At 39.1% G+C, this 17,096-nt stretch overlaps 1 protein-coding gene across 1 annotated transcript; it reads left to right on the top strand.

The window, feature by feature from the left end:
• Nucleotides 1–188: 188 nt before the first annotated feature.
• LOC127427820 (uncharacterized) lies at nt 189–14,021 on the top strand. The gene is made up of 8 exons (XM_051675627.1): nt 189–315; nt 1,711–1,863; nt 5,457–5,680; nt 5,796–5,964; nt 6,070–6,201; nt 7,457–8,278; nt 10,688–12,017; nt 13,319–14,021. Exons 1-8 carry the CDS (start codon nt 214–216, stop codon nt 13,369–13,371), a joined length of 2,985 nt encoding a protein of 994 aa, XP_051531587.1. The 5' UTR covers nt 189–213; the 3' UTR covers nt 13,372–14,021.
• Nucleotides 14,022–17,096: the final 3,075 nt, after the last annotated feature.

The following is a 17,096-nucleotide window of genomic DNA, read 5'->3' as shown; positions in this document are numbered from 1 at the left end:
CTCCGTTTTAGTTTTAAGTGAGTATAGTTTATGATAGATCTGTTTAATCATTCACAAACATGATTGCCAAAGAAAAAAAGGAGAAATGTAGAAGAGTCATGCTGCATTTGTGCACAATTTTAGCAAATTAGGACACAAATTAAAGGACACAATACCACTTACACAGTTGTGAATCTGCTTTAGGATGTTCCTGGACTTCAGAATAGCCCAGAAATGGCTGAGGCTGGAGAAATATCACTGGATCTACAAGGAGATCGAACTGATCAGAAGAGCTTACAGAAGCATGACCAAACCACAGAGGAGCTACAGAGCTCGGTAAAGCTCTGTTGGTTGCGTCCAACATCTACCTGATTTCTTGAGATGAATGAATGAAATGCATGATATTTCACTAATAGCGAAGGCCATTACAAGGCTTTGAACGCTGCTAATGGACTTTTCTTGATCTATATGTATAGATTGACCCCCAAATATTTTTTGGACACTTAAGACATGTAAAAATGTATGGTAGTCATTGAGTAGGTAACAAAATATCAAAACAAGTGCCATTTCTTGAATGAAAGACAGCACATGCATGTCACTTTGTAGCAAAATGATATTACGTGGTTCATTACCTGTATTGTGACAGTTTCGAGGTGAAATGTCCACTGTGTGGCGCTAAAAGTGAGTGAACTGTTCTCCTAAACAGATGAGGTTTTTAAGGTTAATATTCTATCGAGTTTTAAATCAACAAAACCGACCTCCCTTTCCTAAACCTTAAACCTAAACCTTACCGAAAGTGTCAAAAAAATATATATGTGAGATCAAAAACAAAACCTCGTCATTTTGTGGTGCTTCGATGACACTTACGGCTCACATATCGACTTGCTTGCTCTTCAGAACTCGTACCCTGGTCCTTTGCATCGCAAGTGCAATGCTCCATCAGTCGAGCTACTGTGCAATTTATTCATAGCTTGTAAATGTAGTCAGTTATGTAATGCAAATGTTAAAATGCAAAGAGTTAGAGTTAGAATTATGAACCAATAACCTGACATTTTACTCATGATTTGTGTGAGAGAAAATAAAAGGGAATCTAGTGTTCATTTCACCAGGAAACTGCTGCAATGCGTACAACAAGCCACGTAAAAATTATTCTGCAAAAATGTAGGTATAGTAACGTGATTCTACAAGCAAAAAAAAAATTTTTTTTGGTTGCCGAACATGTTGTTCACAGTTAATGTGTTTCTGAGCATATGGGGGCCCTAAGTGAAATTCTACTTGGAGACCCCTGTCACATCTAGCTACAACTCTCTCCTTGCAGTTACATTCTCTCTTCCCTATCGGGCCACAAGGGGGCCCCCTATAACTGTCTAATTGAGCCATAACAGCTGCCTAGGTCTTAGTCGCAGCTTTTCGTATATTTAGAAAAAAATAAATCAATTAATTAAAAAAACTGGTGGCTCAGGGGGCCCTAAGCTGCCGCTTATACCACTTATAGCTAGAAACGGCCCTGTCACTCTTTTAAGACACCTGTGTGAATTTGAGTGGAACTGACTTCATACATCCACTAAAAATCACATTTAATGCCAGTTGGTAAATTAAAAGTGGCTCAGAAATGTGAAGTTGTGTGTACATGTCCAAATACTTTTTAGGGACGCTATGTTTTTAGGGACACTATGACACTATTTCAACCACATATCAGGTGATGTTTAAAGTAAATGTTTGTTTTCTTAGCTGTCTACTTTAACATTACGGATCAACCAGCATCTCTCCCGCTGTGCTGAACTCAGTATGGACCTCCTGGACATTGAGACAGACATGGCTGTGCTCTGTGACTCTGACCTCAGTGGACTGGAGGGGCTACGAGAGCAGCAAGATGACCTAGAGGTCAGATGATCAGATCACTAAATAAATGTTAATAGATGTTAATTAGTGCTGCAACAACTTATCGATAAAATCAATAATAATTGCTAAAGAAATTAATCGGCAACAAGTTTAATTATTGATTATTCTGAAATATGTGGCATGCACAGAGAAACTCCATCAGTAACGTCACTTTACAGTAGTGAATAATGCATTTGCATGATAAAACTTGTTTGAAAAATGGCGTAGACAAGTTGTTGCTTAAAAAAAAACCCAACAACAATGCAAGTTGTGCACTGGAGCACTTTACGTTAAACACTTAAAGCATACAGTTTAATGTGGGCCAGCTGCCGGTGATTGCGCCATTTGATGCACTTGAGAGTTGTCCATAACTTGTATTTAACTTTTATTTTCCACATTTTATAATGTATAAATGAAAATTCGAAATTAGACACGTATTTCCATTTCGCAAAACTGACTGTGTCAATCAAAACAACTGCAACAGAGACAGGGTGCACAATCATTCTGATCAAAATGTGCTGTTTGATAAACACTGGATTTGGACATCACATTTAGGTTTCAATTTAACTGTAATTAGGGGCGTGGGTAGCTCAGCGAGTATTAACGCTGACTACAACAACTGGAGTCGTGAGTTCGCATCCAGGGTGTGCTGAGTGACTCCAGCCAGGTCTCCTAATCAACCAAATTGGCCCGGTTGCTAAGGGAGGGTAGAGTCACATGGGGTAACCTCCTCGTGGTCGCTATAATGTGGTTCTTGCTCTCGGTGGGGCTCGTGGTGAGTTGTGCATGGATGCTGTGGAGAATAACGTGAAGCCTCCACACGCGCTACATCTCTGCGGTAACGCGCTCAACAAGCCACGTGATAAGATGCGCGGATTTATGGTCTCAGACGCGGAGGCAACTGAGATTCGTCCTCCGCCACCCGGATTGAGGCGAGTCACTACGCCACCACAAGGACTTAGAGTGCATTGGGAATTGGGCATTCCAAATTGGGAAGAAAAGGGGAGAAAAAAAATTACCGTAATCGAAATCCTATTCAGTATATAGTGCAATAAATAATATTTTAGAAGTACAGTAACTTTAAAGAGTCCCTTATACAGTATATCTAAAATGAAGACATTACAACATTCTACCTCTTACCAGCTAACACTTAGATTGTGCTATTTTTTTTCTTTATTAGCATTTTTAATTGAGTAGTTTAAAATGTTCTGCTGCTTCCAAACTAAGGACAAAAAGGTTAACTACATGTACATTATATTGTAACATGTACATTTTAAACCTTTCTTTACACAACATATAGCAAACAATCCAGCCTGATCTCATGAAAATTATGCTACCATAGCAACATTTTTGCAAATTAAATTATGTGCCTCAAGACACATTTTGCCGCAGTTTCCCAATGAAATGTCCAGCAGGGGGCGCTAAAAATGATGGTGTCGTAATCAGATAAGGTTTTTAGGGTGAATATTAGATGGAGGTTTTAATGAGTAAAACGTACCTCCCTAACCAAAAACTTAAACCTAAACCTGACCAAAAGTGTCCTAAAAGATAAAGGAGAGGTGAAGAAAACAGACTTTCTTACCCTTAATCAACACCTAAACCTTAACTGATTGCTGCCAAGAAAAGGAAATGCGACATAAAAAGCAAATTTTTTGAAGCAACTACATCATTTCGTGTGGCTTCTATAGCACTTCGTCTCTCATGACAACTTGCGTGCTTGCCTGGACTTGAACCGCATACTTCAGAATCCAAAATCTAACACTCTATTAGGTGAGCTACCGCAGAAGCTAATCACATTGGAATAAGTGTGTAAATGCAGGTGAGTCTGTAATACAAGCATTAAAATGTATTGTTTTTCAACTGATGCGTTATAGTAAAAGTGTTTCGATATTATAACATAGCAGTGTGTGAGTAATAGTGTGAAAAATTAGTGTTTATAAATTCATAATCAGCTGTTGTACTCATGATTTGAGTGAAAGTGAATTAAACGCACAGTTGCTGTAGCACCTCTAGTGTTCATTTCACCAGGAAACTGCAGCGAAACAGAGCGCGGCACGTAAAGCTCGGTTTTCAAAAATGTCCTTAAAGTAACGTTCATTCTATGAGACTAGGTTGATACAATCATATGCTTTTTAACAAAATATAGGAAATTTGCTGTTTTTTATACGATTAATCGAAGAAATAATCGATGATTAATCGATTATCAAAATAAATTAGTTGCAGCCCTAATGTTAATCACTAATTGAATAACCTCAGAACAGTAACTAACCTATATTTGTAGTAGTTTCATGATGGGACTTCTTCACCTTTTTTTTTCTTTTTTTTTTTTTAATCCCAATTTGGAATGCCCAATTCCCACTACTTAGTAGGTCCTCGTGGTGCCGCGGTTACTCACCTCAATCCGGGTGGCGGAGGACAAGTCTCAGTTGCCTCTGCTTCTGAGATCGTCAATCCGCGCATCTTATCACGTGGCTCGTTGTGCATGACACCGCAGAGACTCACAGCACGTGGAGGCTCATGCTACTCTCCGCAATCCACCCCCTCATCACGTGCCCCATTGAGAGCGAGAACCACTAATCACGACCACGAGGAGGTTACCCCATGTGACTCTACCCTCCCTAGCAACCGGGCCAATATGGTTGCTAAGGAGACCTGGCTGGAGTCACTCAGCACACCCTGGCTTCGAACGCATGACTCCAGGGGTGGTAGTCAGTGTCAATACTCACTGAGCTACCCAGGCCCCCCGAATTCTTCACTTTTAAATACTTGCTGAGTTTAAACGCAATATTAAAATATTTTTAGTTTGCCTTAAAAGGGATTTTTGGATTTCGATTCTTCCCAATACAGCCTAAATTGGGTTCAATTAAAAAGATATTTCACTTTTATTTTAAGGTAATAAACCCAACATTTTGACCCAGTTGTTAGTGGGTTCCCTGTTGAAAAGACCAGCATTTATTGTGTTTTGGATGCTGGCCCCTGCATAGACCTTATTCACAGCAGCGCCATCTTTGATTTTTAATGGGAATGACAATGAGAATGTGAATGGTAGGGATAGACTTACAGTCTCTTCAATGGGCTGTACTGCAGTTTAAAGTGTTTTTGGATTGTTCCGTGGACAAAACATTTAAAAAAATATCTTTCTGAGAACATTCAGTGGACACAAAACTCCAGACAACATGAGTTGTGGAAAATCAGATGTGATCTAAGAGCTTTATACAACTTTATTCCAATCATGCCATTGAAGAGATGGTAAGTCTATCCCTCACAGCCTCGTTGTCATTCCCATTAAAAAATCAAAGATGACGCTAACGTGAATATGGTCTATGGAACGCTGGTGTGCTTGTGTCCCAGCAAGGCTTCTTGACTAACTTATTAACCAGCAAGACGTCCTTGGTTAACCAGCATCATTAGAAAGTCCATGCTGGCCGACCAGCTTCACCAGCAAAGTTCTACTAATGAACAGCATAGCTGTAGCCTGCTGGTCCGCCAGCACCAAACCAGAATAAACCAGCCTGGACCTGCATTGGAATGCAGGTCTGAGCTGGTCTTTACAGTAGTGTTGTCATGTTGTTTAACAACAATTCTTTCTCATAAAGGCTCACTATCACAACATTGAGGAAGAGGTACGGGACATGGAGAGACTAGCCAGTCAACTGCAGGTTCCTCCCCCAGAACAGAGAGACCTGCTCAGGGAAGAGGTTCAGGCGATTCTGCAGGCTTGGGAGGAAGTAGGCCGCAACATGGCCGAAAACAGAGGCCGCCTGTTTTTCCTGAAGTTCCACCACATTCAGGACTTTTTCAAAAACCATCTTGCCATGATGTAAGTAGTGAAAGCTTGTAGCCTGCACAGTTTTTATTTGCATCATTAATAAAATATGTTATATTAATTAACTTATTTGATATTTCGACACTGTCTCCCTGCTTGTTTACTGTAGTACGTGGACAGAAAACACAAGAACGTATGTCCTCCATGGCACTGCTGCCCGGAGAGAGAGTGAAGTTGCAGAAATGCATTGCAGGATTGAAACAAAGCTGGATGAGTTTAACAAACTGGCTGCAGCTGGACAAACACTTATACAAGAGGAGACTCAGTTTAAAGACATTGTGAGTTTGTGCTAGATTTACTCACTAAATATATGGTGTCCATATGTGTCCATCGGCAGGATGTCCATTGTGATGTGTTTTTGATAATAATTGTTCTGCCTCCAGATCAAGGAGAGGACAGATGAGTTGCAAAGCATGCTAAGATGGATCCAGGTCAATTGGCGGACTCAAAGAGAGCAACTTAAAGGGGAACAGAATGAGAGACCAGAGAGAACAAATGATCTTGTCCAACAGAAGGTTTTTAGATTTTATTTTTTACATGACTCACATTACTAATAATAACAAAATAATGAAAATAATGTACAGTCAGTATGTCATTATCTCAAAATAAACGCTGACTGAGTGGTCAGGACCCCGACATGAATCGAAGGGGTCTTTTATCACTCTGAATGGGTTTATTTTGAGATAATGACTGGCTGACTGTACATTATTCCACTAATTATCTGGTTACTTACCAAATAAATATTTTAAAGGGTTCAATACAAGTCAGGCTCAGTCGACAGCATTTGTGCCATAGTGTTGATTACCACAAAAACAAATTTCGACTCATCCCTCCTTTTCTTCCAAAAAAAGAATAAAGAAAAAAATAGCAAAAATTTAGGTTACAGTGAGGCACTTAAAATGGAAGTGAATGGGGCCAATTTTTGGAGTGTTTAAAGGCAGAAATGTGAAGCGTATAATTTTATAAAAGCACTTAATTTTATTCTTCTGTTAATAACATTTGATGTATTATTTGATTTGTAAAGTTGTTTAAATCATCGTTTTTACAGTCGTTTTTGGGTTTACAGTGTTACGTCATCATGGCAACGGTGTTGGATAGAATTTTACACAGAAAATTTAGTAAGTGATTTTATCACACTAAAATCATGTTTACACACATATTGTTTATGTCTTGTGGCTATACTTTTGAAACAGTGAGTATTTTAATGTATACGGATTGGCCCCCATTCACTTCCATTGTAAGTGCCTCACTGTAACCCAGATTTTTATTTTTTTTAAAGGAGGGGCGATTTGAAATGATTTTGTGGTAATCAACATTATGCAACAATTGCTGTCGATTGAGCTTAACTCATACTGAACACTGATTTTCCTTTAATAGTCACTAAATAATGATTTGAGATTAAATATTGTCTTTATGTGAGAAGAAAGAGACCATAGAGTCTCCAGAAACAGCTGAATTCCAAGTCTGGTTTGCGTCAAGAGTTCTGTTGGCGTTTTATTTTTCCAAAATTACGTCTGACTGCTCATTGTTCTGCTTTTTACACGACTACTTGCCAAATAAATAAATGGACATGAACTTGCAATACCTGGATGACTGATCTGATATCACTTAATCCCTGAACGTGCATTCATTATTCAGAAATATTTGACTGGATAGTACAACTAACAATGCAATCAGAATCAAGCATTCCAGAGAGCCAAATAATAATTTGAAATAATGCAGCATGCATCTTTCATGTCTAAATGATTGCTTATATTTTTCCTTGTGTAGACTATGCTTCTCAAAAAAATGCCGTCAGATAGTCTGTGCATTGTAAACAGAGAGGGAATAGGAGGCACTATTAAAACAGAACCCTCTCAAAACAACTGCAAACAAAAGACTGGGAGTCAAGATGTGTCCAGTGTTGTAAGTCAGGAGTCCTGCCTTGCAAAGACATCCCTTGGCTCAAGCATCTGTCTCATTTTGAGCTTTGATGAGCAGTCCTCAGAGATCAACCAAGTGACAAAGCAATGGTCACCTAACAATAATGAAGTACACTGCATCACAAATGACATTACATTATCAACCCCGAAAAAGGAACAAATAGAAGAGTCCACAAGCAACATTCATGTGCACACACAGCAGTTACAAGACAACAACCCAATGCAAATGCAACAGACACTAGAGATGCTTCCAAATGTATCAAGCATCAGTGAAGAGACAGAGCACAAGTCATCTTGTGGATTTATAGCACAGGAGCATAAGTCAACAAACAACACCAATCAAGGGCAACCAGTCCAGTCACCAAGCCAATCGTCCCCATGTAATATTCAACCATCCTTTTGCAACCCTCTTGCAGAAGATCTGCGATCACCTGTCAATAACCAAATGCCCTTGCAACTCTCACCAAGCATGGATCAGATACAAAATCCAGAGCTATCAGTCATGCATCAAGTGCAAAACCAACAGTTACCAAGATACAACAAAGAGTGGACAAAACAATCGCACAGCGATCGAGCAACAAACAAAACGCCATCAGATAAACTTCAAGTCTTAGAGAACCATAGCAATGACCTCCTGCATCAGGAAGAGCCAGCTGAAGTCACTCATAGAGTAAGTATGACTTCAAATTACAAGTCGAATTTAATGCTCTAACGCAAGCAAATGATTCAATATTTCACGCTGTTAACACATTTATTAATTTTGACATTATAACAGTTTCATACTGTGTCACCGAGTATGTTTACATGCACAGCAATACTGATAACTACCATAAATATTTTTTTCCAAAAAATCTGACAACGCAAGGAAACGTCTTTACATTAGATTTGAAATCATCTGATTATTGTCTAATTTTGAAGTCAAAACATAAACAGGCATGCTCACAACATTATGAATATGCCGGTTCAATTGCTGTTCAGGTGTTTAAATGAAGAGCCAAATCAGGGTAATGGGCAAAAATCTACCCGTGTCAATCGGTTTATGCTTAAACAGTTTATGACCATACCCTGATAAGGGAAAACTGTTGAAGGTGTTTGTATGACCTTATTCGTTGTCAGTTTATTAAGCATAAGTTAGCTCATTTTCATGCACAGCAGTACGCTGATTACTACCAAAAATCAGTTTATTCAAAAAATGCAACAATGCATGAAAACCGCGTCTACATGAGATTTGAAATCATTGGGTTATTCTCTTAACATCAAAACATAAACAGACATGTGCACAACTCTTGCGCACATTGAATAAGCTAGAAATAATGCCTTTATAGGTGTTTACATGCAGCGCTAAATCGAGGTAATGGCCAAAAATTGACCTGTGTCAATTGGTTTATGCTTAAACCGTTTATGACCGTACACCGATTAAAGGAAAACCGTATAAGTCGTTTTCATGACTACACACGTTGTCGGCATATTTAGCAAATTCGTGTAAGACTGTCCATGTAAACATGCTAAAATTTTGCGATTTCTAAATCCTCACCCTCTTTACGGGTCATTTATTAATAAATCATCTTAGATGTGACGTTTAATAAAAATAAGGTCGTGCATTCTTGTATGGTGGAATTTAATCATCAAGAAGCTTAAGAAGTAAAATATCACCCACGAGCGAAACATCACCATTCATAGAAATGCATAATGACTTTAAGTGAGCCAAGTCCTCTGTCTGAGAGTCCTGACGCACAGCGGAGGACTCTCGTATCACCCTGAAGGGGTTTATTTTGCGATAACCACTTGACTGTGCATTATTCAGCTTATTACAAGACTACTTGCCAAATAATCAAATAAATGTACATGAAACATTGATTTGAGTTGAAATTATTTTATTAGCTTACTTGGAAATCGAGAAGCAGGAGACATGGCTCACAGTACCCAGATGAGCCGTCTGATACGTGGATGTGCGATTGTCCAGAGCAATGTCGGACCGCTGGATGGTGCCATTGACCAATCAGAATCGAGTATTTAAGAGAACCGTGTATTAAGTTGTTGCAACCTAGTGAAAGTGAAACAAGTAAATGTCGAAACATACTCTCATACGCTTTTAGCTATGCCAGCTCAATTTAGTGCGTTTTTGTGATCTAAAATGTGTTGGACCGCTTTTCACAACACAAGTATGTACTGCATTCTCAACGTTCCCACAAGGGGCGCTATTGGAGACGTTAGTGTGAACTGTCCAATTCTACAGTGAGTTTTCTCTTTCAAGCCAGCTACAGTCACAGTGAAGCAACAGTTTGTCAAGAATATTGCTGAGCAATTAAGTTAAAGTTAATATATTTATAGCAACCTACCTCAATCATAACACATCCAGTTAAATGGCACAGACTTTTGAAGGTAACTCTATCAATGCAATGCGTTGGCCAAGTGCTTAAATCTGCATATGCGTACTTGCGTAAAGTAGGTCTCTGGCCTAAAGAGCGCTGTTGCACAAATCAACGTTATGTGCAGCATCCACACAAATTGACGCACCAAATAATTTAACACTGGCCTAATTTTGTTAGTTTTCTCGGAACTGAATGCGTTAACACATTTGTGTTGTACTAAAACATTTTAATCGACTGACAGCCCAAAAAACAGTGTGTACAGTTTCAAGCTCATACCAAACTTAGCTCAAAGATTGCTAACAAACCAGGCATGCATGTGCTTATTATTCTCCCTGCTCTGTACATCCTGTCCCATATGGTATAAGAATGATCTCATGATTAAGTTTCCATGGCGTCTCCCACTTTGAAATGCCCCCTGGTGGTGTGCAAGTGTAAGAATGCACTGTTAAGCCCGCCAATCCCAAAGCATGGGATTTATTAACTTGGCATGCAATCAAATTAGTCGTGCTTCGGCTATTGCCATCACAGCTGCTGGTTACGTATGCATTCGAGATCCATACGTTATTTTAAAGTCCTCAGAATGTGTGTGGGCCTTTATTAGCTGGCTATGCAATATGGGTTTGTTTTTATGAGACTGTAAGTTGCATCCCAGCAGGAACGCTTGACCTATCTAGCTAAATGTTTGCGTTTGTCTCTGTCTCTGGCAGGTGTTCACGTATTTGCATGTCTCAGACAATTACAAATCCCCATCACATGCTGCCGGGGAGGGTATAACAACCTCTGCCTTATGTTCTCCATCAGTGTCCCTTTCTTCCACTCATTCGTCCTCCTTACACTCGCAAAATGTCACAACTGACGGAGGGACTGTCTGCAACCACAAGAGATTCAAGGCCAGTTCTGTGTTCTCGCTGAAAGAGCCGATCAGAAGCAAGAAGGGTGAGCGTCGAAGGCACTCCACGCTTGGCAACATAAGATCGGAAAGATCTGGCGAACCTTCAAACATTTTCAGGCAGAGGTGTAACACTTGGCCAGAAGGGGAGAGGAGAAGTCAGGAAAGTCAAGTGAACTCCAGACCTCAGGTGCTCATTAAAGAGAGTATGCTACCGGTGTATTCTGTCAATTATGACAAGCCTACCACTTTTCCAGGTGACAATTTGCCTAAAACTATCAAGACTCCAAGCAGACCAGTTAAAAACATCTGCTCTTATCTGTCTCTGGGATCCACACTTAGCTTCAGTCTTCCCAAGAGATTTCACAACAGAGTCTCAGACTTGGAGAACAAAGAGAATATTGGACCTGCCCTTATTTATGACAACCCATCTGACTCAAAGAATCAACCATTGTGCTCATCTCAAACTCCAGTGGAGCTAGAACCAGTGATTTACACTAAACAAACTGAACTGCACCCTAATGAGGTTTGTGAAGACTTGACTTTGGAAGACTTGGAAGAAACAATCAATGATGTTGAGGATGTACATAACCGAACTTGTGAAAAAACAGAACCTGTGTTGATGCAAGCGAGGGTCGCCACACCAGTTGAACACCCCCCGTTGCAACACAGTGGGCCTGACAACCAGAAACCAGCTCTGAACAGCTGTAATGATTCCTCCAGCCATCACAAAGTCAACACTGCTGCCAGCCCTTCTTCATCAACCTGTGGTCATAAATGCCTCAGTGTTTACACAAAAATACACGACCTGAATGGTCACTTATACCATGCATTCAAACACAAGAAGATGAGCTCCCCGTCGCACACCTTGTCAAATGGTCAGGAGGCCTCTGGCTATCGTAAGAGCGTCCGAGTCATAAACTGTGGTGTGAGAGACTGTGCAGTGTGTTTCAATGACACAGTGAAAGAGAATGAAGAGATGAGAGTAACCTGTGCAGAGAAGCCTGACATCAACCTGGAGGCGGTCCTTCAGCCGGGTCACTGGCTTTTCCAACAGGAGGAAGAGGAACTGAAAGATATCTGGAGAGGAAGAGTGGGTAATCTCACCTCTAACAGCACTGTGGAATCAAATATGGATGAAGAGACAGGTAAGTGTTAAAAATCAGGAAAATGTTGAATCTATTTAATATTACTGTCCTACATCAATATTGTACTAAGATATTAGATCTGTGCCATCACAGAAAATGAGTTAGTGCTGTTCTTTGTAGACAACATATGGTTACACTAAAGTGTCATATTCATATCAGGAGTGTCTAGACATGTGACCTGCTTAGGTGTGATGGGATTAGGAAATAGCTCCATCTGTTGGACATGAGGCATCACCATGTTTTTAAAGCACTTGTAATCAATACTTTCAAGGAATATTCCTGGTTCAAGCTCAACCAACAGCATTTGTGGCATAATGTTGATTACCACAAACATGCATTTTGACTCGCCCCTCCTTTCTTTAAAAGTAAAAATCTGGGTTACAGTGAGGCATTTACAATGGGAGTCAATGGGGCCAATCCATAAACAAATTCACTGTTTCAAAAATATAAACACAAGACATAAACAATATGTGTTAACATGATTTTAGTGTGATAAAATCACTTACTAACAGCATCTGTGGTAAGTTATAGACAATTTTACTACTTCATTGCCGTGACGATGTAATGTCAACAAACCGTAAACCCTAAAATGACTGTAAAAATTACAATTTAAACAACTTTACAGCTGAAATAATACACAAGTTTTAACAGAAATATTAATGTAAATGCTTTAATAAAATGATAAGATTCACATTTCTGCCTGTAAACCTTCCAAAAATTGGCCCCATTCACTTCCATTGTAAGTGCCTCACTGGAACCTCGATTTTTGCTTTTTTTTAAAGACAGTGAGGGATGAGTCGAAATGAGTTTTTTGTGGTAGTCAACATTATGCTACAAATGCTGTCGATTGATCTTAACTTGTATTGAACCCGGAATATTCCTTAACATTTTTATTTCACAGCTATGAATAATAAAATATCTGTAAGTCGCAATAAATGTACAAAATGAGGCGGCTTATGGAAGTTTATAAAATGAATTCTAGGGACAGAGGAAGAGAATAAAAGCAGGCCTGTAATTGTATTAGATATTTTTATGCTCTAATTATTAATCATAATATATATGTTCTTTATTAAACTGATTTATACTCAAGGCTGTAATAATGATGGAACCTCATGAGGATAACAGGGAAATTGATTGCCATGCTTGGCAGCTGTATTTAAAAAAATTAGGCCAATGTTTCCCTTTGGACTTGAAATGTGCTTAACAAATGAGTAGTTGAGCGGGTATATGATTTGGCACATGCAAATTTACAGTGAAATGCAAATTAATGTTTATTTCACAATTTCCCTTTTTAATTGCAGGGTTATCAATCAATACCAACTGGGGACATGTAACCCATGCACTCTATGGATGAGATGGTCTTAATTTGATCATGTAACCAACTCATATCAATGAGATGGATTATCGTGGATCAGTTACCCTCCACTTTCATGGATAGAGTGGTTTTGGACACCTCACCATTTATCTGCTGTAGATTTAATAACTGATTAGTTTATTTGTATTGTTCTCTACATCAGTGTGGTACATGTAGTGAAAAACTGCCAGTGTTATGGTTGGAGAACCATCAGGGGTTCTCAAACTTTTCAGGCCAAGCACCACCTTTGATCAAATCAGAACATCCAAATACCACCAAGTCAAGGGCGGACTGGCCATCGGGAGAACCGGGACTTTTCCCGAAGGGCTGGCCACAAAATTGGGCCGAATGGGCATAAGCTGAAATGGGCCGCCACATTATGCAGAATGGATAACCTCACATGTGTTACCTCACATGGATGGCATTCCCAAACCCAAAATGCTGGAGTAAGACCACATTTGTTAAACGAGCCCTGGATAACCTAGTCCATAATTCTAGAAACTCTTCAGATGAAACGCATGTTAATCTTCTTCTAAATAGATATGTTGATGGTGTGAATTATTCTTATCAGTTAAAATGTGTTATTTTTTGTTTCATGACCCTTTAAGTGCTTTTGCTTTTTCACTCATTACAAGAAAACATCTAGTAAAACACAGACAAAAATCATATCAATACTCATATTTTGATTCATTAATTAAGTTTTCTTAAATGCATTTTAGCAACATTGCAAAAATGGTACCAGATTATCCTACTCAAATGCATGTGACTTCAAATGAACAAAAATTAGGTCAGAGGTAATCTGAAAGTAATCAGATTAGATTAGTAATTCAAGAGATTACATAACTGATTACATTCTACAGTACCAGATTACAATTCCAAAGTAAACTTCCCAGCACTGCTCACACACATTCATACAATTAGATGTACAGTATATTCTTCATAAAACTACATTTATTTTTGTCAATTAAATGAATGAATGAATGAATGAATGAATGTTACATTTATATAGCTCTTTTCAGACACTACACTCAAAGCGCTTTACACAGTGAACAGGGGACTCTCCTCAACCACCACCAGTGTGCAGCATCAACCTGGATGATGTGACAGCAGCCATAGTGCACCTGTACGCTCACCACACACCAGCTATTGGTGGAGGAGAGAGTAGAGTCATAGAGCCAGTTAATGGATGGGGATTATTAGGAGGCCATGATTGACAAGGGCCAATGGGGGGAATTTGGCCAGGACACCGGGGTTACACCCCTACTCTTTGGGATTTTTAATGACCACAGAGAGTCAGGACCTCGGTTTAACATCTCATCCGAAGGACGGACGTCTCATCCTAATCTTAAAGATAATTTTGATGGTGTGTGTGTGTAATCTGTTGAAGAACCCTATCAGAGCAGCATCTAATATAAACACACACACTTAAAGTAATATCTAGAAGTTTTGCAAAACAATTCAAACATGCTATTATTTAAAAAAAAGTTGGGAAATTGGAGCAAAATAGCCTTAACACTTATCTTAAAACGGTCTAGAGACCCTTGGTTCACATTCACACCGCAGCTGAATGTGGCCCAAATCTGATTTTTTCACTCACATGTGACACAGATCTGTTCATTGGATGAGAGTGTGAACAGCCACAAATTCTTTGATTCTGACATTTTCAAATCTGATCTGGGCCACCTTCATATGTGGAAATAAATCGGATACGTATCTGGTTTTTTTCTCGATGCGCCTGCCTTCAGTCTGAACAGCCAGGTCAGATTTGATGTGAATGTATTAACTCAATATTCGTCTCTTTCATGCTTGATTTACAGCGTAATATGCCTGTTGTGGTTTAAAAAGATTAATTGCAAGTTAAATCTTTTCTAGTTAATGCAGAGGTAGATTTGGCCTATGTAACGCCACTCTTTGCTCATGTCACTCGAGTAGAAAACAGCTTTCATATTTCTCAAACTGTTTCAAAACACAAATGCAAGCACGTCAATGAAATATTTACAGATAACTCTTAACTTACACATCTATAATGCAATTTTTCCTGCTGTCCTTCGATTTTACGATGTCTCGCTTATAATATTACATGCTTGAGCTTCAACTGGTTATTCAATTCCACCACATGACTGCAAATAACTATTTAAAATTACTTTATGACTTTATTTTTCTGGTCTACCATCTCTTGCTGATATTTTATTTGATAGTTAATTATACATATGTTACATGTTTGGGTTTGTTATACGCATACGGGTCAGTTAACCAGTGTCGGCTGTTCAGACCAGTGTTTGGTATGATCTTACATTTAAAATGTTGTGTGAACAACCTAACAAAAAAATGTGATTTGACCAGAAAATCAGATTTGAGCCACAGTCAGCTGCGGTGTGAACGTAGAAGTCCTGTCAGACTAGTTGCATTATTGATGCCATGCTCAAGATTATAATAAAAGGCCACTCGTTTTGTTGATTGCCTCAAAATACAATGCTAATGGGCTACTTTTTAGATTGAAAAATAAAGGTTTTTTAAAACAATATTTAAATTTCCGGTAGCACAAGTTGCCAGGGGCAGCGCCAGTGAATTTTGATTGCTGGTGCTGAAGATGTGCTTAATTACTGACGAGGGAGCAACAGAAGTTAAATCTCTATGCTGCAGCCTCATTAAAACAGGCAACACACTTTCAGGGTTGTTTTCAGCTTTTTACAGTACTGTCTGAAGCACAGATACAGCAAAACAGTGTAACCTTTTAATTCTGGTGACTTTAGGAGCAGCGTTTTTACCTTTTCACAAGTATATATCTTGTGTAGCAATTAATGTAACTATGGGTTACAAAGTATTGATACAAGAGAGATACACTAGTTAAAGTTTCTCAAAATCGGCTACCTTTAAAAAAAATAGCCTGCTGTGGCAGGACCACTGGTATCAGATGGTATTACTGTGGCATTGATGTACACCAAGGTATTTACATAGTACTCCAATGTACATGTAAAAAACATGCAATGATACTTTTTGATACCTGTTTGATTGGAAAAATGGCTTTACCTTGAGTTGTTTAAAAGCTGCACAGCAGGTGTTGAACTTAATAAAGACATTATTCATCGCTGTCAAATGAAGGATGCATTTGCAGGTTTGGTTCAAAATATCTCCGTCACCATATGAACGGGGAGAGCCGTAAACATGTTGCAAAATCGTCCGTGACTTCTCTTAAAAACAGCCATTTTTAATCGTAGTAATCTCCACACTATGTTCACTCCAATAGGGTTGTTGATTGTAAAACATGTTGAACATTAGCGGACAGGCAGCCAATTCATTAAGTTATGTGCTGTTCCCTCACAAAAACAGATTATTATTCTTGTCTCTTGTCTCCTATCCAGTGAACCACCATAAAAAGATCTACGGTATCACTGCGTTATGCTTTTTTTGCAAACTTTGTAGGCTCGCCTTGGTTAAAGGGCTCTGGTTGTTACAAAGCAGGGTCCAGGCTGCTACGTTAGGGGGGTTGCTCCACCATTACTGAGAGAGAGAGTTGTTGTGAGCAGCCTGATCTCACATAAAGTTCGGCAAGCGTGTGCCGATTTTTCTTTAGCCGAAATCGGTATACGTTGACCAAATTTGAAAACACTGTCTCCAGAGACTAAAGCGGTGTTTCAGAGCATATAAACAAGTGTGACATACATTTATATCCACGAGAGGTCGCCAGAAGCCAGTTGTAAAAATAATTATTCTCAACTGAACAG

The sequence above is a fragment of the Myxocyprinus asiaticus genome, chromosome 37 (assembly GCF_019703515.2).
Source record: "Myxocyprinus asiaticus isolate MX2 ecotype Aquarium Trade chromosome 37, UBuf_Myxa_2, whole genome shotgun sequence".
Lineage (NCBI taxonomy): Eukaryota > Metazoa > Chordata > Actinopteri > Cypriniformes > Catostomidae > Myxocyprinus > Myxocyprinus asiaticus.
The sequence above is the reverse complement of the archived record's forward strand: the minus strand, read 5'-3'. Positions and strand labels throughout refer to the sequence as shown.

What these genes read in the sequence shown, in the direction of transcription:
- LOC127427820 (XM_051675627.1), top strand. Translation starts at nt 214, where the DNA reads ATGGCTGAGGCTGGAGAAATATCACTGGATCTACAAGGAGATCGAACT. An exon ending in AAAAACCATCTTGCCATGAT is followed by an intron (nt 5,681 to 5,795) that starts GTAAGTAGTGAA and finishes TGTTTACTGTAG; the next exon opens with TACGTGGACAGAAAACACAA. An exon ending in AAATATGGATGAAGAGACAG is followed by an intron (nt 12,018 to 13,318) that starts GTAAGTGTTAAA and finishes TTTTAATTGCAG; the next exon opens with GGTTATCAATCAATACCAAC.